General features: G+C 46.4%; 1 protein-coding gene across 1 annotated transcript in view; it reads left to right on the top strand.

The window, feature by feature from the left end:
• LOC139381282 (protein shisa-9B-like) overlaps positions 1-19,924 on the top strand; it is a 92,929-nt gene extending 73,005 nt beyond the window's left edge. Inside the window, exon 4 of the mRNA XM_071124743.1 lies at positions 18,606-19,924. Coding sequence (XP_070980844.1) covers positions 18,606-19,924 — 1,319 coding nt within the window. The remainder of the gene's footprint in view (positions 1-18,605) is intronic.
• Positions 19,925-21,095: the final 1,171 nt, after the last annotated feature.

The following is a 21,095-nucleotide window of genomic DNA, read 5'->3' as shown; positions in this document are numbered from 1 at the left end:
TTTGTCATTATGGGTTATTGTGTGTAGATTGATGAGGAAAACAATGATTTTAATCCATTTTAGAATAAAACAAAGGGTCTGAATACTTCCCGAAGGCACACACAGGGAGAGATCCTTGATGAACACCTGCTCCAGAGCGCTCAGGACCTCAGACTGTGGGCAAAGGTTCACCTTCCAACAGGACAATGACCCTAAGCACACAACCAAGACACATGCAAACAGGCTGTTTGAAAGTACACTGTTTTTTAAAAACCTTTATTTAACCAGGCAAGTAAGTTAAGAACAAATTCTTATTTACAATGACAGCCTAAGAACAATGGGTTAACTGCCTTGTTCAGGGGGAGAACAACAGATCTTTACCTTGTCGGCTCAGGGATTTGATCTAGCAACCTTTCAGTTACTGGCCCAGCGCTCTAACCACTAGGATACCTGCCGCCCCAGCTAGCCTAGTGGTTAGGTAGCCACTAGGACAGCTGCCGCCTCATTGCTTATGATCAGTGTATTCATTGCGCCAATTCTGTTGAAAAAATAATAATTAAACGGAAGCAAACGGAACGAAAACGGGGATTAACGTGCCTGAATTTGTTCAATAGAGACTCTCATTTGTAACTGTTGGACTGATGATTACACCCTAGATCAGCTAGATGCAGGCATGAGTGTGCAAAGCGGTATCGAATGTGTCACTGTCTGTCACCTTGATTACTCAAAATTCTTTCAACCTGTACTGTACTGTACGTTATAAACTTTCATTCGTAGGCTAGGTTGTAGCAACCTCATGATGGGTACAGGGAAAAATGTTGTATCATTTAGTAGCCTAAACCTATCGATGTTACATTGGGCTAGGTGAATGGAATATAAATGACAGTCATCCAATATGGTGTAATAGAAATAAGGCCACGCTCATTGAAAAAGTATATCATCCTCCCTCATCTTAAATGGCACCAACCGCCACAGTTTCACACATATAACAACAGATGAAATAAATTAAGTATAGTATGATGGGGGAGAATGGGTGAGTTGATTACAGAAGGGAAGCGAACAATGCATAATTATGTAATCACAAATTGTGAACAGGGTGGACCATTCTAGTGTATCTATTCTAATTATAATCTCAAAACGGTGTACCCTGTATCATTCCACCGAATCCAAAAGTTCTTTATCAGTCTAATTTCGGCCTAGAGTAGGCTACACAGTGAGAGCGTGCATCATTTCCATCTGCTAGACCAAGAGGAATGGATGCACATGTTGTGTTAGTATTGCTACACGATCTGAATGAAAAATACTCAGCAGGAAAGAAATGGATCAAGACATCTCTGATGAGTATTATTCGGATTCATGCTGAACGGCTTTCCATATCTGGGAAAGGATCCATTACGGGCAGCAGGTGAGCGAGTATCGGCTAATGTTTTGGATCAGATGGCAAGTCTGTACTCAGTGGGAGGAGGAACCTGTTGCTGTGTTCTACAACATGCTTGACTTGGCTGCTATCAAGCAGTGCATGAACAACACCATGAGCAGGAGAGACTTCATCATGATGCCCCGTTTACATCGTGACATATTCCATTACACAGTTCGTCAATTTCATTCAGTCTTGTTCCGCTACTGGATGGAGAGCATAGGATAGGGTTACACACACTGAGGTATAATAAGAACTGTGGACTGCATCTTAGATGTCCGCCTGTTGTTGTCAAGGTAATCTACTCACGTTGCCTAATGAAGATCTAAAGGTTGAAACATTGTAAATAAATATCACCTGGGAGCATGAGCAGCAGTGTGAGGCATTTTCCTTTGTTTTCCAATTTACTTGTCATGCGTAGGTGTAATAGGTGGCAGGGAAGTCAGGCGCAGGAGAGTCAAATGGAGTGTAAAATTGAGTCTTTTAATAAAGTCCACGGAGTATGCTCCATAACACTAAATGTACATAAACACACAAACATGGGTACGAGGACCCGACGCGCACCTATACAACAATCACACTACACTGACAATAAAACAATCTCTGACAAAGACATGAGGGGAAACAGAGGGTTAAATACACAACAGGTAATGAATGGGATTGAAAACAGGTGTGTGGGAAGACAACACAAAACCAATGGAAAATGAAAAAAGGATCAATGATGGCTAGAAGACCGGTGACGTCGAACGCCGAGCACCGCCCGAACAAGGAGAGGCAACGACTTCGGCAGAAGTCGCGACAGTACCCCCTCCCCCTGACGCGCGGCTCCAGCTGCGCGTTGACACCGGCCTCGGGGACGACTCGGAAGGCGAGGTGCAGGGCGATCCGGATGGAGACGGTGGAATTCTGATAACATGGAAGGATCTAACACATCCTCCACCGGAACCCAGCATCTCTCCTCCGGCCCGTACCCCTCCCAGTCCACGAGGTACTGAAGGCCCCTCGCCCGACGTCTCGAATCCAAAATGGATTGAACAGAGTACGCCGGAACCCCCTCGATGTCTAGAGGAGGCGGAGGAACATTACGCACTTCAGCCTCCTGGAGCGGGCCAGCCACCATCGGCCTGAGGAGAGACACATGGAACGAGGGGTTAATACGGTAATGAGTGGGTAGTTGTAACCTATAACATACCTCGTTCACTCTCCTCAGGACTTTAAACGGCCCCACAAACCGCGGACCCAGCTTCTGGCAGAGCAGGCGAAGGGGCAGGTTTCGGGTCGAGAGCCAGACCCTGTCCCCTGGTGCGAACACTGGAGCCTCACTGCGGCGACGGTCTGCGCCAATTTTCTGGCGCCTTATGGCACGCTGAAGGTGGACGTGGGCTGCCTCCCAGGTCTCCTCAGCGTGCCAAAACCAATTGTCCACCGCAGGGGCCTCGGTCTGGCTCTGATGCCAAGGAGCCAGAACCGGCTGATACCCTAATACCCATTGAAAGGGAGTAAGGTTAGTGGAGGAGTGACATAGCGAGTTCTGAGCCATCTCTGCCCAGGGCACGAACTTCGCCCACTCCCCCGGCAATAAGACCGCAGAAACCTACCCACATCCTGGTTAACTCTCTCCACCTGCCCATTACTCTCGGGGTGAAAACCTGAGGTAAGACTAACCGAGATCCCCAGACGCTCCATGAACGCCTTCCAGACCCTTGATGTGAACTGGGGACCCCGATCAGACACTATATCCTCAGGCACCCCATAGTGCCGGAAAACGTGTGTAAACAGGGCCTCTGCAGTTTGTAAGGCCGTAGGGAGACCGGGCAAAGGGAGGAGACGACAGGACTTAGAAAACCGATCCACAACGACCAGGATCGTGGTGTAACCCTGTGAAGGTGGAAGATCAGTCAAAAAAATCCACCGACAGGTGCGACCACGGCCGTTGAGGAACGGGTAGAGGTTGTAGCTTACCTCTGGGCAGGTGTCTAGGAGCCTTGCACTGGGCACACCGAGCAGGAAGAAACATAAATCCTCACGTCCTTAGCTAAAGTGGGCCACCAGTATCTCCCGTCAAGACAGCGCATCGTCCGACCTATCCCAGGATGACCAGAGGAGGGTGACGTGTGAGCCCAATATATCAATCGGTCGCGGACAGCAGACGGAACGTACAGACGACCAGCTGGACACTCAGGGGGAGAAGGCTCTGCACGTGACGCCCGCTCAATGTCCGCGTCCAGCTCCCACACTACTGGCGCCACCAAACACGAAGCTGGGAGTATGGGAGTGGGATCCATGGACCGCTCCTCTGTGTCATACAGCCGAGACAATGCGTCTGCCTTAACGTTCTGGGAGCCTGGTCTGTAAGAAAGAGTAAACACAAAACGAGTGAAAAACATGGCCCACCTTGCCTGGCGAGGATTCAATCTCTTCGCCTGCCGGATATACTCCAGATTGCGGTGGTCAGTCCAGATGAGAAAAGGGTGTTTAGCCTCCTCAAGCCAATGCCTCCACACCTTCAAAGCTTCTACGACAGCTAACAGCTCTCGGTTCCCCACATCATAGTTTCGCTCCGCCGGGCTTAGCTTCTTTGAAAAGAAAGCACAGGGGCGAAGCTTCAGTGGCGTACCCGAACGCTGAGAGAGCACTGCTCCTATCCCAGCTTCGGATGCGTCCACCTCTACTATGAATGGCAAAGAGGGATCCGGATGAGCCAGCACAGGCACCCAGGTAAACAGAGTCTTCAGGTGCTCAAAAGCCCTGTTCGCCTCAGCCGACCACTGCAAGCGCACCGGGCCCCCCTTTAGCAGTGAGGTAATGGGAGCTGCCACCTGACCAAAACCCCGGATAAACCTCAGATAGTAATTGGAAAACCCCCAAAAACGCTGCAACTCCTTTACCGTGGTTGGAGTCGGCCAATTACACACGGCTGTAATGCGGCTCTCCATCTCCACTCCTGAAGTGGAAATCCGATGCCCTAGGAAGGAGATGGATTGTTGGAAAAACAAGCATTTCTCAGACTTGACATATAGATCATGCTCCAACAGGCGACCAAGCACCCTGCGCACCAGGGACACATGCTCAGCGCGTGTAGCAGAGTATATCAGAATATCATCGATATACACCACTACACCCTGCCCGTGCAGGTCCCTGAAGATCTCATCTACAAATGATTGGAAAACTGATGGAGCATTCATCAACCCATATGGCATGACCAGGTACTCATAATGACCTGAGGTGGTGCTAAATGCCGTCTTCCACTCATCACCCTTCTTAATACGCACCAGATTGTACGCACTCCTGAGATCCAATTATGTGAAAAAATGTGCCCCGTGCATTAACTCAATAATCGTATTGATCAGAGGTAGCGGGTAACTGTATTTCACTGTGATTTTATTAAGACCTCGATAATCAACGCACGGGCGTAAACCGCCATCCTTTTTTTTCACAAAAAAGAAACTCGAAGAGACGGGTGAAATGGATGGCTGAATGAACCCCTGATGCAGGGATTCAGAGACATATGTCTCCATAGCCTCCGTCTCTGCTTGCGACAGGGGATACACGTGACTCTTGGGATATGCAGCGTCTACCAGGAGATCTATCGCACAATCCCCCCGTCGATGGGGTGGTAATTGAGTCGCCTTCTTTTTACAGAAGGCGAGAGCCAAATCGGCATATTCGGGGGGAATGCGCACGGTGGAGACCTGGTCTGGACTTTCCACCGTAGTAGCACCAACGGAAACCCCTAAACACCTACCTGAGCATTCTCGCGACCACCCCGTGAGAGCCCTCTGTGGCCAAGAAACAGTGGGGTTATGACAAACTAACCAGGGTAGGCTTAGCACCACAGAATACGCAGGAGAATCAATAAGGAAAATACTAATCTTCTCCTTGTGACCCTCCTGCGTTATCATACACAAAGGTGCGGTTACCTCCCTGATAAACCCTGACCCTAATGGTCGACTATCTAAGGCATGAATAGGGAAAGGCATATCCACAGGAACAATAGGGATCCCTAAACTATGAGCTAGACTTTTATTAATGAAATTCCCAGCCGCACCCAAATCTACTAGCGCCTTATACTGGGAATGCAGTGAAAAATCAGGAAAAGAGACAAACATTAGTGCAGCAGAGGGCTCTGGATGAGAATGGTGCCTACTCACCTGGGGTGACGCCATTGAATGGTGCTCGAGCGGGAACCCCCTCCGGTCTCCCTGCGCACCATCCCTCCCAATTCCATAGGTTCGGGAGAGAGGGTGCGGGAGGATGGAACAACCAGACCCCGATCTAGACGTCCACGAGTAGCCAGCATGTTGTCCAGCTTGATGGACATGTCCACCAGCTGGTCGAAGGTGAGGGTGGTGTCTCTACAGGCCAGCTCCCGACGGACGTCCTCGCGTAGACTACAACGGTAATGGTCGATCAGGGCCCTGTCTCTCCATCCAGCGCCAGCAGCCAAGGTCCTAAACTCCAAAGCAAAATCCTGTGCACTCCTCGTCTCCTGCCTCAGATGATAGAGAAGCTCACCCCCTGCTTTGCCTTCAGGTGGGTGATCGAATACTATCCGGAATTGGCGGGTGAACTCCTCAAAATGGTCCAGCGCCGCATCCTCCCTACTACACACAGCGCTGGCCCATTCCAGGGCTTTCCCGGTGAGGCATGAGACGAGGGCGTAACTCTTCTCACGGTCAGATGGTACTGGGGAGGCCGTGGCTAGATACAAGTTCAGTTTAAGGAGGAAACCCTGGCAGCCGGCAGTATCTCCGTTGTATCCCGTGGGTAGGGATAAATGGATCCTCGATTCCGGAGAGGAAAAAACGTTCACGGGAGATTCCGGTTGTGGTGGTGGTGGCGCTGGAGAAACTCCCTGTCTCTCCCAGCGATCCATTTTCATGACAATGTGATCCATGACGGAGCTGATAAAGCCAAGCTCCCTCGCTTGTTCCTGAACGCGTTCCTCCAGCTCCATGGGCATAGTGTCCTCTCCTGCTGACTTCATATATTGGTCAGAGATTCTGTCATGCGTAGGTGTAATAGGTGGCAGGGAAGTCAGGCGCAGGAGAGTCAAATGGAGTGTAAAATGGAGTCTTTTAATAAAGTCCACGGAGTATGCTCCATAACACTAAATGTACATAAACACACAAACATGGGTACGAGGACCCGACGCGCACCTATACAACAATCACACTACACTGACAATAAAACAATCTCTGACAAAGACATGAGGGGAAACAGAGGGTTAAATACACAACAGGTAATGAATGGGATTGAAAACAGGTGTGTGGGAAGACAAGACAAAACCAATGGAAAATGAAAAAAGGATCAATGTTGGCTAGAAGACCGGTGACGTTGATCGCCGAGCACCGCCCGAGCAAGGAGAGGCAACGACTTCGGCAGAAGTCGTGACACTATTCACGTTCCCATACGCCGATTCATGGTCCGTCTATATCCGTGTTGCATACGGTTTATAGGGACCAACATCCCTGACATCCAGGACCTCTATACCAGGCGGGGGAAGGCCCTGGAGATTGTCAAGGACTCCAGCCGCCCAGGTCATGGACTGTTCTCTCTACTACCTCATGGCAATTGGTACCGGAGCGCTAGGTTAGTCTACACCTGTTGTTTAAGAAGCATGTACAATTCAAATTTGATTTGATTTGAAAAATATTAATATCACATGTGGACTAGCACTCAGTGCACACAGGAAGCAGCGCAAGCAGCGACTACGTCATCACAAGGTTCAAAAACATGGCAGACATTGGATGACTATAAAATGCTAAAACTGTATCTTTGGCTGTGAGGGATGTAAAATAGGATTGGCCTCAGCAACAATTATTTGACTAATTCAATGGACGTTTTGTGCACAAAGGTGATGATTAAAGTGTCTCGTTAGGAATTTTCTAATCTGACTTCTCTATGTGGCGGTGTATGGAAATTGTCTTTCTGGGCCGGGCGTCAGTTAAAACTGCAGTACCGACGCAAAACTGTAGGAGCAGTCAAAGCTGTGCTTCTAGACCAGAATCCTGGCCCCTTGGTTTCACAACGCAAGACAAGATGGAGGAGAGCATAGTCTCTTGTCAGATATCACATTGATGTTGGGAGATTGAAAAATATGACATTTTCATTCAAAACAGAATCATAAAACAACGTGGCGAGATGTTAAAAACCGTCCATTGTGCCAATAGATGGTATGCGCTCACATGAGATTTGCCGTGATGTTGACAGAGTGACATGGGAGGTTTATTTCTTAGACTGGGTTAAGATGTCAATTTTGGGACACATCCTCAGTAGTGTGCCTTCGAATCAGTGGGTGTTTTGGCCTTTAATCACTAAACACCCTCATCAAAGGTGGCCAGCTAAAGGGTGATCAAGCCTTAGCTTGTGTCCTATGCCCAATTAAGATTTTCCACGGGACTATGCAAGGCAGGGGCGTCCTCTTCCCTGAGCCAGCCCTACAGCTGACCGCATACCTCATATGCCCTCCTCAAGTTGGAGGGATCTGAATTGGGTTCTCAGATGGGGGTGGGAAGTTACATGAAGTTATAGCCCAGCAAGGGTCCTTCCTTTTGATCCAGATCCACTGGCTGCCTCTTTCAGCTGCTTGAGAAACTGCTCTGACGTCTGCCGCAGAGCCTGTCCATGGATTCCAAGTTCTTTCAGCAACTTGATGGTGGAAGAAGCCACGAATCCTCTGCATCCCACTTCAACTGGCCAGACTTTTGCATTCCAGCCACGCTGAGTTGCGTCTGCTGCCAACTCTGTGTAACTGTTACTGTAATTGAATTATGCCAATGTGTTTTCATTCATTGAATTCCCTTAATCTATTTTATGAGAATTTGTAAGATTCTTGTTTGCATAGAATAGACGGAGACCAGTCTTATCAATAATAGGTAACATAATTTATTATCGGAGCGCGCTGCCACGTTACCACGAGCAACAGTTTATATTCAATAACACGACATCATTTCATTGCTTAACAGAATCCCCTCCTCTCGACCGGGACAAAGGGAACTTTAAAAGTTCATTCAGACCCCCCTAGCACATACACAGGACACACAACACAACTGAATTAACTTTTGACTCCTCACCATTATCAATCACCACTTAGCTGACAGTTCTAATTAACAGAAAACCTAGGAATGCACTCACTGCCTTATCTAAAACACCCCAGAGCTCAGTTTCGTCGGTTCAGCCATAGGTTAACTACCTTATCTGTTTACTTAATCCACAAACCATTCCTTTCTTCCTAGTTGGAATGGTGTTCATTAACTTTAATTACTCCTTGTCAGTGTCACACAATCCCTTCTTATGAACTCATATTGTTAATCAGATAAAATAAAACAGAGTATAAGTTTACTTAGTTACAGTTCTATTTAAAATTAGAATATTGTTTATTCATTTATTCATAATATTTCTAACAGTAACGCAGTTTCTTACGCTCGTAGGCCTCTTCAACAGTAGTTTTCCCACGGGACTGTGAGCTCTATGATGTACACAGCCTTTTGGGAAGGGGACCAGAGTACCATGTCTGGCCTAAGGTTGGTAAAAGCAATCTCAGGTGGGAAAATGAGTTGCTGGCCAATATCGACAAGCATCTTCCAGTCCCGGGCCATGGCTAGGTGTCCAGTTTCTGGCTTCGTAGGAGGATGCTTGGAGATTTTCTGTCCCTACCGGATGAATGTTGTTGTTTTGACGGGATTGCTTGTTTTTGGAGGTAATGAATTGGTTGCACTCCTCTTGGTCTCAAGTGCTGCAGCCAGGCTCTTGCGGACCTGATTGTGCCTCCAGGTGAAGCCTTGTGAGAGGCTGGTCTTGTAACCTGTCATTATATGCCTGAGAGTCGCTGGAGCTGGGCAGAGGGGGCAGGTCGGGTCCTCGCCATACCATTGATGTATGGTTTTTGGTGATGGAAGCACATCATAAACAGCTCTTATGATGAAGCTGATGTTGCTTGCCTCCATTTGCCAAAGCTCACTCCAGGTGATCTTTCTGCCTTGGTTTGCTTGCTGCCAGGCCAAAGCCTCCTTTTCCATGCTGGATATTCCCCACAATGTCTTGGTGTCTCAGGGCTGATGTTGCTTGCTGCACAGCCTTGGATGATGTCCATTTCCGTCCAGTTTGTAGGGGAGGTGCAGCCTTGCTAATGGTCTGGTCTTTGGAGTCCTTCAATGTCATCTGAAGTCTTACTTTAGAGCACTTGTACTCCTCCGTTAGACTTGTAAGAGGTAGTTCAAGGACCCCTTTGCCATAGAGGCCGATGTTACTCAGGCATCGTGGGACACCCAGCCATTTCTTCACGTATGAGGTAATGGTTCGCTCCATCTTCTCCACTGTTGTTATTGGGACCTCATAGACAGTGAGTGGCCCCATTACCCGGGGGAGAAGTCCAAACTGTAGGCACCAAAGCTTGAGCTTCCCAGTCAGTAGGGTCTTGTTGATGTTCTCAAGACTGTCAGCGATTTCCTGCCTTACTTGCTGCACTTGATCTTTATCCAGGAGGCTTTCGTTGTACCATCTACCCAGGCTCTTGAAGGGTTGCTCAGACACCGTTGGTATCGGGTCATCTCCAATGCAGAACCTCACATCTTTAAGCTGTCCCTTGACTATGGAGATGTTTCGAGATTTGCTTGGCTTGATTTTCATCTGGGCCCGCCTGGTGCATGCTGCAGTGGTGGTCAGTGTAGTCATGTCATCCATGTATGCTCGGATAGGTGGGAGACGGGGCCCTTCCTTAGTTCTCTCACCGCCGACCACCCATCTCGATGCCCTGATGATGACTTCCATGGCCATAGTGAAGGCCAGAGGTGAAATTGTACAGCCTGCCATTATGCCTACTTCCAAGCGCTGCCATGTTGTTGTGAAGTCAGGTGTTGTGAAACACAATTGCAGGTCTTGGAAATAGGCCTTTACCAGTGTAGGGATGGGTTCTGGTATGTGGAAAATGTTGAAGGATTCCCAGAGGAGTTCATGGAGAACTGAGCCAAAGGCATTGGCCAGGTCGAGAAAGATGACATAGGTCTCTCTTGTCCTTCTTAGCTGTTTGGATCTGGTGCCAAATCATACTAGTATGTTCCAGGCAACCAGGAGAGACATATTGTTTAATTTGATAATAAATCTGTTTTGTTTAGTTACTTTTTCCTCAACTTGTTTCTATAACTTTCTAGCGAGTCAAGTTACCTTGCACCGCAGAGCAGCTAGCTATCTAGCTAAAAGCTAGGCTATGCTGAAGATACTGTAGCTAACGACAAATAATTATAATTTAAAAAAAGGTCATTACCAACACAATAAACTTAAACAGGAGGCAACAGTCAAATCAAATCAAATTTTATTGGTCACATCCACGTGATTAGCATATGTTATTGCGGGTGTAGCGAAATGCTTGTGCTTCTAGCTCCGACAGTGCAGTAATATCTAACAAGTAATATCTAACAAATTACACAACATACACCCAGTACAGTAGGAATGAATTAAGACTATATACATATGGACGAGCGATGTCAGAGCAGAACGAACTAAGATACAGTAGAATAGTATAGAAAAACAGTATATACAGTGCTTTGCGAAAGTATTCGGCCCCCTTGAACTTTGCGACCTTTTGCCACATTTCAGGCTCCAAACATAAAGATATAAAACTGTATTTTTTTGTGAAGAATCAACAAGTGGGACACAATCATGAAGTGGAACGACATTTATTGGATATTTCAAACTTTTTTAACAAATCAAAAACTGAAAAATTGGGCGTGCAAAATTATTCAGCCCCCTTAAGTTAATACTTTGTAGCGCCACCTTTTGCTGCGATTACAGCTGTAAGTCACATTTTTTCCCATTCCTCCTTGCAAAACAGCTCGAGCTCAGTGAGGTTGGATGGAGAGCATTTGTGAACAGCAGTTTTCAGTTCTTTCCACAGATTCTCGATTGGATTCAGGTCTGGACTTTGACTTGGCCATTCTAACACCTGGATATGTTTATTTTTGAACCATTCCATTGTAGATTTTGCTTTATGTTTTGGATCATTGTCTTGTTGGAAGACAAATCTCCGTCCCAGTCTCAGGTCTTTTGCAGACTCCATCAGGTTTTCTTCCAGAATGGTCCTGTATTTGGCTCCATCCATCTTCCCATCAATTTTAACCATCTTCCCTGTCCCTGCTGAAGAAAAGCAGGACCAAACCATGATGCTGCCACCACCATGTCTGACAGTGGGGATGGTGTGTTCAAGGTGATGAGCTGTGTTGCTTTTACGCCAAACATAACGTTTTGTATTGTTGACAAAAAAGTTCAATTTTGGTTTCATCTGACCAGAGCACCTTCTTCCACATGTTTGGTGTGTCTCCCAGGTGGCTTGTGGCAAACTTTAAACGACACTTTTTATGGATATCTTTAAGAAATGGCTTTCTTGCCACTCTTCCATAAAGGCCAGATTTGTGCAATATACGGCTGATTGTTGTCCTATGGACAGAGTCTCCCACCTCAGCTGTAGATCTCTGCAGTTCATCCAGAGTGATCATGGGCCTCTTGGCTGCATTTCTGATCAGTCTTCTCCTTGTATGAGCTGAAAGTTTAGAGGGACGGCCAGGTCTTGGTAGATTTGCAGTGGTCTGATACTCCTTCCATTTCAATATTATTGCTTGCACAGTGCTCCTTGGGATGTTTAAAGCTTGGGAAATCTTTTTGTATCCAAATCCGGCTTTAAACTTCTTCACAACAGTATCTCGGACCTGCCTGGTGTGTTCCTTGTTCTTCATGATGCTCTCTGCGCTTTTAACGGACCTCTGAGACTATCACAGTGCAGGTGCATTTACACGGAGACTTGATTACACACAGGTGGATTGTATTTATCATCATTAGTCATTTAGGTCAACATTGGATCATTCAGAGATCCTCACTGAACTTCTGGAGAGAGTTTGCTGCACTGAAAGTAAAGGGGCTGAATATTTTTGCACGCCCAATTTTTCAGTTTTTGATTTGTTAAAAAAGTTTGAAATATCCAATAAATGTCGTTCCACTTCATGATTGTGTCCCACTTGTTGTTGATTCTTCACAAAAAAATACAGTTTTATATCTTTATGTTTGAAGCCTGAAATGTGGCAAAAGGTCGCAAAGTTCAAGGGGGCCGGATACTTTCGCAAGGCACTGTACATATGAGATGAGTAATGCCAGATATGTAAACATTATTAAAGTGACTAGTGGTCCATTCCTTAAAGTGGCCAGTGATTCATTTTCTATGTTTATAGACAGCAGCCTCTAATGTGCTAGTGATGGCTGTTTAACAGGCTGGTGGCCTTGAGAGCTGTTTTTCAGTCTCTCAGTCATATAATATAATATAATTGTCTTAAATACCAATGTGTATTATTTAAACCCCTAGAGTTGATGTTAGCATAATAAAAAATTCCAGATCAAATTCTGTCTCTTTAAGCTAGAGTTTTTTTTGCATTGGCTGCGTCTCAACTGCATTGGCTGCGTCGCATCTGGCATTGGCGGCTTGTACGTCGGAAGGTGGCCAAACTACAGTGAAAATGGCGCCGGAAGAAATGGCAGCAGTTTTACGGGTGCCCAACCAATTGTGCTATTATGTGTTTTTTTTTGCGTTATTTGTAACTTATTTTGTACAGAATGTTTCTGCAACTGTATCTTACGGCAAAAAAGAGCTTCAGGTTATCAGGAGAGTGATCACTCACCTCGGATTAGACAAAACATTTTTCTTCAACAAGTAAGACGCACAAGACATTCTCCAAACACCCGACAGGGCCAACATCCCCGTTACTTGCAAGAGGAAGCGACACAGGTACAGAGGACAAAGAGCCGGATGCCTGGTCAAGACCCAGAAAAGGCGAGTGGGAGGTACGATCACAAATATCCTACCAAAGGGACATCAAAAACTGTAATATCCTATGTTTCATGGAATCGTGGCTGAATGACAACATGGATATTCAGCTAGCGGGATACAAGCTGCACCGGCAAGAAAGAACAGCACAAAATCTAAGGAAGTATCTAGATTTTGCTCGCCTGAAGTTGGGTATATTGTGATAAATTGCAGGTCACACTACTTGCCTAGAGAGTTTTCAGCTATACTTTTCGTGGCTGTTTATTTACCACCACAGACAGATGCTGGCACTAAGACCGCACTCAGTCAGCTGTAAAAGGAAGTTAGCAAATAGGAAACCACTCACCCAGAGGCAGTGCCCCTAGTGGCCAGAGACTTTAATGCAGGGAAACTTAAATCAGTTCTACCAAATGTCCATCAACATGTTAAACGTGCAACCAGAGGGAAAAAAATTCTAGATCACCTGTACTCCACACACAGAGACGCGTACAAAGCTCTCCCTCGCCCTCCATTTGGTAAATCCGACCACAACTCTATCCTCCTGATTCCTGCTTACAAGCAAAAATTAAAGCAGGAAGCACCAGTGACCCGGTCTATAAAAAAGTGGTCAGATGAAGCAGATGCTAAACTACAGGACTGCTTTGCTATCACAGACTGGAACAGGTTCCGGGATTCTTCCGATGGCATTGAGGAGTACACCACATCAGTCACTGGCTTTATCAATAAGTGCATTGAGGACGTCGTCCCCACAGTGACTGTACGTACATACCCCAACCAAAAGCCATGGATTGGCTTTCACGGTGTGAGACTCTAACCCGGAAGCTTACAAGAAATCCTGCTATGCCCTGCGACAAACCACTAAACAGGCAAAGCGTCAATACAGGGCTAAGATTGAATCATACTACACCGGCTCCGACGCTCGTCTTATGTGGCAGGGCTTGCAAATTATTACAGACTACAAAGGGAAGCACAGCCGCTAGCTGCCCAGTGACACGAGCCTACCAGATGAGCTAAATCACTTCTATGCTCACTTCGAGGCAAGCAACACTGAGGCATGCATGAGAGCATCAACTGTTTCGGACGACTGTATGATCACGATCTCCGTAGCCGACATGAGTAAGACCTTTAAACAGGTCAACATACACAAGTCTGCGGGGCCAAACGGATTACCAGGACGTGTTCTCCGGGCATGTGCTGACCAACTGGCAGGTGTCTTCACTGACATTTTCAACATGAGTCTGTAATACCAACATGTTTCAAGCAGACAGCCATAGTCCCTGTGCCTAAGAACACAAAGGCAACCTGTCTAAATGACTACAGACCCGTAGCACAAACGTCCGTAGCCATGAAGTGTTTTGAAAGGTTGGTAATGGCTCACATCAACACCATTATCCCAGAAACCCTAGACCCACTCCAATTTGCATACCGTCTAAACAGATCCACAGATGACGCAATCTCTATTGCACTCCACACTGCCCTTTCCCACCTGGAAAAAAGGAACACTTATGTGAGAATGCTATTCATTACAGCTCAGCGTTCAACACCATTGTACCCTCAAAGCTCATCACTAAGCTAAGGATCCTGGGACTAAATACCTCCCTCTGCAACTGGATCCTGGACTTCCTGACGGGCCGCCCCCAGGTGGTGAGGGTAGGTAGCAACACATCTGCCACGTTGATCCTCAACACTGAAGCTGCCCAGGGGTGCGTGCTCAGTCCCCTCAGGTACTCCCTGTTCACCCACGACTGCATGGCCAGGCACGACTCCAACACCATCATTAAGTTTGCAGACGACACAACAGTGGTAGGTCTGATCACCGACAACGACGAGACAGCCTATAGGGAGGAAGTCAGAGACCTGGCCAGGTGGTGCCAGAATAACAACCTATCCCTCAACCTAACCAAGACTAAGGAGATGATTGTGGACTACAGGAAAATGAGGACCAAGCACACCCCCATTCTCATCAACGTTGCTGTAGTGGAGCAGGTTGAGTACCAAGTTCCTTGGTATCCACATCAACAACAAACTAGAATGGTCCAAACACACCAAGACAGTTGTGAAGAGGGCACGACAAAGCCTATTCCCCCTCAGGAAACTAAAAAGATTTGGCATGGGTCCTGAGATCCTCAAAAGGTTCTACAGCTGCAACGTCGAGAGCATCCAGACTGGTTGCGTCACTGCCTGGTACGGCAATTGCTCGGCCTCTGAACGCAAGGCGTGTACAGAGGGTAGTGCGTATGGCCCAGTACATCACTGGGGCTAAGCTGCCTGCCATCCAGAACCTCTACACCAGGCGGTGTCAGAGGAAGGCCCTAAAAATTGTCAAAGACCCCAGCCACCCCAATCATAGACTGTTCTCTCTATTACCACATGGCAAGCGGTACCAGAGGGCCAAGTCTAGGACAAAAAGGCTTCTCAACAGTTTTTACCCCCAAGCCATTACACCCCTGAACAGGTACTCAAATGGCTACCCAGACTATTTGCATTGTATGCCCCCCCCACCCCTCTTTTTACACTGCTGCTGCTTATGTTTGTTTATCAGATATGTGTAGTCACTTTAACTATACATTCATGTACATACTACCTCAATTGGGCCGACCAACCAGTGCTCCCGCACATTGGCTAACCGGTAGTCTTTTTACTTTTGTTTTATTTCTTTACTTACCTATTGTTCACCTAATACCTTATTGCACTATTGGTTAGAGCCTGTAAGTAAGCATTTCACTGTAAGGTCTACACCTCTTGTATTCGGCGCACAGGACAAATAAACATTGATTTGATTTGATTTGTTTGTCAGACCATGAGAAAATCGTTCTTTTCACGAAAACGCTGTTGCGGCCGAACGGATTGGCCTACAAGCTAATATGATCCCTCTATGATCCCTCTATGGACTCTCACAAACACGATGGTGTTCTCCGTCTACAACCCCCCAAGCGTCACGGGACTCGTCTGAAGTCAGTACCGCCGATCTGCCAACTTCTGTCTGTAGCGTCCAAATAGTTTGGTCTACACACCAAGACAACCTTTATGGAGAGGTTGTTTTGGTCTAGGATGCCCACAAGCCTCACAAGACTCGTCTGAAGGTAGCAAGGTGCCCGTTTAAAAAGTTAATGGAAGTATATATGGAAGTAGTTTATTGCCAAATTACTGCCAAATTGCCAAAGTAAAAAAATATATATAAAAATACATACATACATCTCAGATATAGGGCAAACACTTTAAAACAAACTTCCTTTTTATTAATTTTTTACTATCTGTTTTTCCATATATAAAATGGCCAGCATCCCGGAGTTGCCTCTTCACTGTTGACGTTGAGACTGATGTTTTGTGGGTACTATTTAATGAAGCTGCCCGTTGAGGACTTGTGAGGAGTCTGTTTCTCAAACTAGACACTCTAATGTACTTGTCCTCTTGCTCAGTTGTGCACTGGGTCCTCCCACTCCTCTTTCTATTCTGGTTAGAGCCAGTTCGCACTGTTCTGTGAAGGGAGTAGTACACAGCGTTGTATAAGATCTTCAGTTTCTTGGCAATTTCTTGCATGGAATAGCCTTTATTTCTCAGGACAAGAATAGACTGACGAGTTTCAGAAAAAAGGTATTTGTTTCTGGCCATTTTGAGCCTGTAATCAAACACACAAATGCTGATGCTCCAGATACTCAACTAGTCTAAAAAAGCGTAGTTTTATTGCTTCGATAATCAGGACAACAGTTTTCAGCTGTGCTAACATAATTGCAAAAGGGTTTGCTAATGATCAATTAGGCTTTTAAAATTATAAACTTGGATTAGCTAACACAATGTGACATTGGAACACAGGAGTGATGGTTGCTGTTAATGGGCCTCTGTACGCCTATGTAGATATTCCATGAAAAAATCAGCCGTTTCCAGCTACAATAGTAATTTACAACATTAATAATGTCTACACTGTATTTCTGATCAATTTGATGTTATTTTAATGGACAAAAAATTGCTTTATTTCAAAAGCATGGACATTTATAAGTGAACCCAAACTTTTGAAGAGTAGTTTATGTATAGCCAATCTCCGTTATGTCCAGAGATCTGGTGGTGCAGTAGGAACTTCAGGTATCTAGCAACCAAGAGTTTGTGAATTCAGCATACAGCAGCATACAGTCATTTAACATTCATACCTTAATTTAGCTGTAAAGATACAGTAACTAGTGTATTTACTGTATTTTCACAGCAACTAGACAAAAACTTCCAGCTGACCATGACACAACGTTCTAAGAACATCCTAAAAACTTTATTGGGATGTCCCTTGAACAAACCAGGAACAAGGCAAAACCTGCAGGGACCATGACTGTTTAATTTGAATCATGTCAATTATGCCTTTTAAGATAAAATATCTCAATTGCATTTGACACCTGGGTTTTCACATGTGCTCAAATGTTGTCACGTGTAGGTTCGTGTTATCACGTCTTGCACATATTATCACATTAACTTCACATAAAATCATATGTGATCACGTGAAATTCATGTGTTTTTCCGTGAGGGGAGTCTTTCTGGATGAATCCAGGTCCGTTGGAAAGGTTGATCGAAATATAATATAAGTTTCTCCTCCCACAGGGTGAAAGTGAAAACATATTTTATTTTAGACCCGATAAAGGAAACTAATGTTCATAATAAAATGTGGCATTGATCATCTGAGATGCAGCATGAGAGAGAGAGAGTTGGTCTGATGAATGTAACCTGAATGACATGGCTGAAGGATGTGAATTCCTTATTATCTGAACAATGCTATATGTTTGTTATCGGTATGATATTACAGTAAGAACCAGCATGTATTAGAGTAACAACCAGTGTATTAAAGTAAGAACCAGTGTATTACAGTAAGAACCTGCTTTTATTACAGTAAGAACCAGAGTGTATTAAATGAAGACCAAGGTGCAGCGTGGTAGCCGTACATTTTCTTTCATTTTAAATGTTCCACTAAAAACAATAAACAACTCAACAAACGTAAAGCTATGAATGCAACACAAAAAGACAAGATCCCACAACAGAAGGTGGGAAAAAGGGCTGTCTAAGTATGTTCCCCAATCAGAGACAATGATAGACAGCTGCCTCTGATTGGGAACCATACTCGGCCAACAAAGAAATATAGACATAGATTTCCCACCCTAGTCACACCCTGACCTACCAAACAGAGAATTTAAAGGATCTCTAAGGTCAGGGCGTGACAAGTAAGAACCAGAGTTGAAGGTAATTGTAAGTGCACAACCTGAAAAATAACTGATAATGTTGTCCTTGTAAATAAAGATAATACTTTTTTCTACTTTTACAGTATATAGGATACCAAAAGTGCTTGAGGACCGTAGTTGCACATCTGTGTTATAAACTGGGAAACATCTTTCCCTAACCTGTGCTTCTGCCTCTATCCCCATGCAGCGGCCAAGTCCAACGGTGACTTCTACAACAAACCGCGTCTGATGATGGAGCTGCCGTCCAAAGGAGGCCTCCCCCTCCAACACATGAACCCTATGCGACCTCTGAACCCCATGACCAACAACGCTATGTCCCACAACCTAATGAATAACCCCACCATGACCCACAATCCAATGAACAACCCCATGGCCCACAACAACCCCATGGCCTACAATAACCCCATGGCCCACAACAACCCCATGGCCCACAACAACCCCATGGCCCACAACAACCCCATGGCCCACAACAACCCCATGCCCCACATCAACCCCATGCCCCACATCAACCCCATGCCCCACATCAACCCCATGCCCCACATCAACCCCATGGTCCACAACAACCCTATGGCCCACAACAACCCCATGCCCCACAACAGCTCCATGCCCCACAACAGCTCCATGCCCCACAACAACCCCATGCCCCACAACAACCCCATGCCCCACATCAAACCCATGTCCCACACCAAACCCATGTCCCACAACAAAACTATGTCTCACATCAAGCCGATGTCCCACATCAACCCCATGGCCCACAACAACCCCATGGCCCACAACAACCCCATGGCCCACATCAACCCCATGGCCCACAATAACCCCATGGCCCACAACAACCCCATGGCCCACATCAACCCCATGGCCCACAACAACCCCATGGCCCACAACAACCCCATGGCGCACAACAACCCCATGGCCCACAACAACCCCATGGCGCACAACAACCCTTTGAGTCCCATCAGCACCCTGGGTTCCCTGGGCCCCAAGCCAGTGGCCACCTACATCACAGAGATGCCCAGCAGTTTGCCCATCCTATCCAGCACCTACCAGGGCTCCACCATGCTGACCGCACCCAAGCAGAACGGACAGAAGCCCCAAAGACTCAGCAACAGTGGTGACAGGCTCAGTAATAAAGGTCCAGGAGCCATGACCATGTCCAGCATGACTAGAACAGGGACTTTCCCGGGGCCTCACCACCACACCGGGACGGTTCCTGGTCCTCACCACCAACAACACCACCAATATCAGCAGCAACAACACCACTCACTGGCCTACAGCTCCCACACCATCGCAGCCCCCAGGGGGATGGGGGGAGGAATGGGGCCAAAGGGCTGGGACGGGACTGAAACGATGGGTAGGAGGAAGGGTTACGGCTCCAAGAGGCCCCAGTGCACGGTGGAGCAGACCAACGAGCTGCACAGTCAGTCCCGCTCCCAGAGCCACAGTCAGCACTTCCTGCCCACTCAGCCTTACTTTGTGACCAACAGTAAGACGGAGGTGACTGTGTGAGAGAGTGGGAGAGGGGGACGATAGTCTCCAAAGCAGAGTCACCTATTAGGCAGAGCGGGAGAGGACAGAGATGGTGGTGTGTAAGGCCCTGGTTGTGGTGTGTCCTGGTAGTGGGGGCCAGAACAGAGCACCCTGGTGGTGTGGCAGTGTGCTTGCATTTGTCGTCCAGTATGAGTGGATCCCTGCACAAGTGACTGTCAGTCAATCCTACACAGACGCTCAGTCAGGAGAGGGGGGCGGGATGGTATATCCATGACAACGTCCAACAGAAGTATCAAATTCCTTGTGTGTGTTATAATATCTCCTGTGTAATGGTAACATAATCAACCAATGACAGTGAAACGTGAATACAGCAACAGCAAAAGAAAGCATGAGATTGCCATGGATTGCGTTACCAAATCCGACAAGCAATATGAGATCTATGGACACCGCAATGGCTGGGGCTAAAACATTGAGCAAGGAAACATCAAACTGTGGGGAAGGAAAGGACATTCATTAAAGCGGCTCTCTCCTACAAAGCCATTTAATTGGTCACAGTTTTAGGGCTATGGGTTATGGGCTTTGGACTACGAACATTATGGGCTTTCTTCTGCTCTTGTAACCTTGAAACTCACTCGGTCGTCAACACATTCTGGAGATGATTGTCCTGTACATTTGAAGAACAGTACTTGATCACTGCCCCCTCTCCCTCGTCCCCGAAGGCAAGGAGGCAAAAGCATCACCTGGAGGATAGTACTGTACTCCTGAAAAACGCATCCGTCCTAATGCTGTTCACACAGAGAATCTGTGATCCAATATTTCAAAATGTGACTACAGACCATGGCCAGTTGTAGTGATACAGCCATCTTTTACATGTCCCTTTTTCTCTCTCTTTCATTCTATCTATCCCTCTTAGAAAATACAAACTTCAGGTAAAGAAAATATAAAGAGAGAGCTAAATGTGGTTCTGAATCATTTATGTTCTACGGTGTTTGGCGAGGCCCTGACGTGTCATCCCTCATGTGTATTATTGCTACAGAATATTGTGATTAATACAATGTGCCAAAAACATTTATTTCTTTTTGTATTTTTGTATGACTGTGTCCTCTTGAACTTTGGCGACCACTTCACTCTGGGGTTTGTGGAAAATACTGTTGCTAGGGCATCCAAATATGAAATGGTCTAAAAGTAG

This window comes from Oncorhynchus clarkii, chromosome 23 (genome assembly GCF_045791955.1).
Source record: "Oncorhynchus clarkii lewisi isolate Uvic-CL-2024 chromosome 23, UVic_Ocla_1.0, whole genome shotgun sequence".
NCBI lineage: Eukaryota > Metazoa > Chordata > Actinopteri > Salmoniformes > Salmonidae > Oncorhynchus > Oncorhynchus clarkii.
Note: the sequence above shows the minus strand (reverse complement) of the source record. Positions and strands in the feature narration are given on the sequence as shown.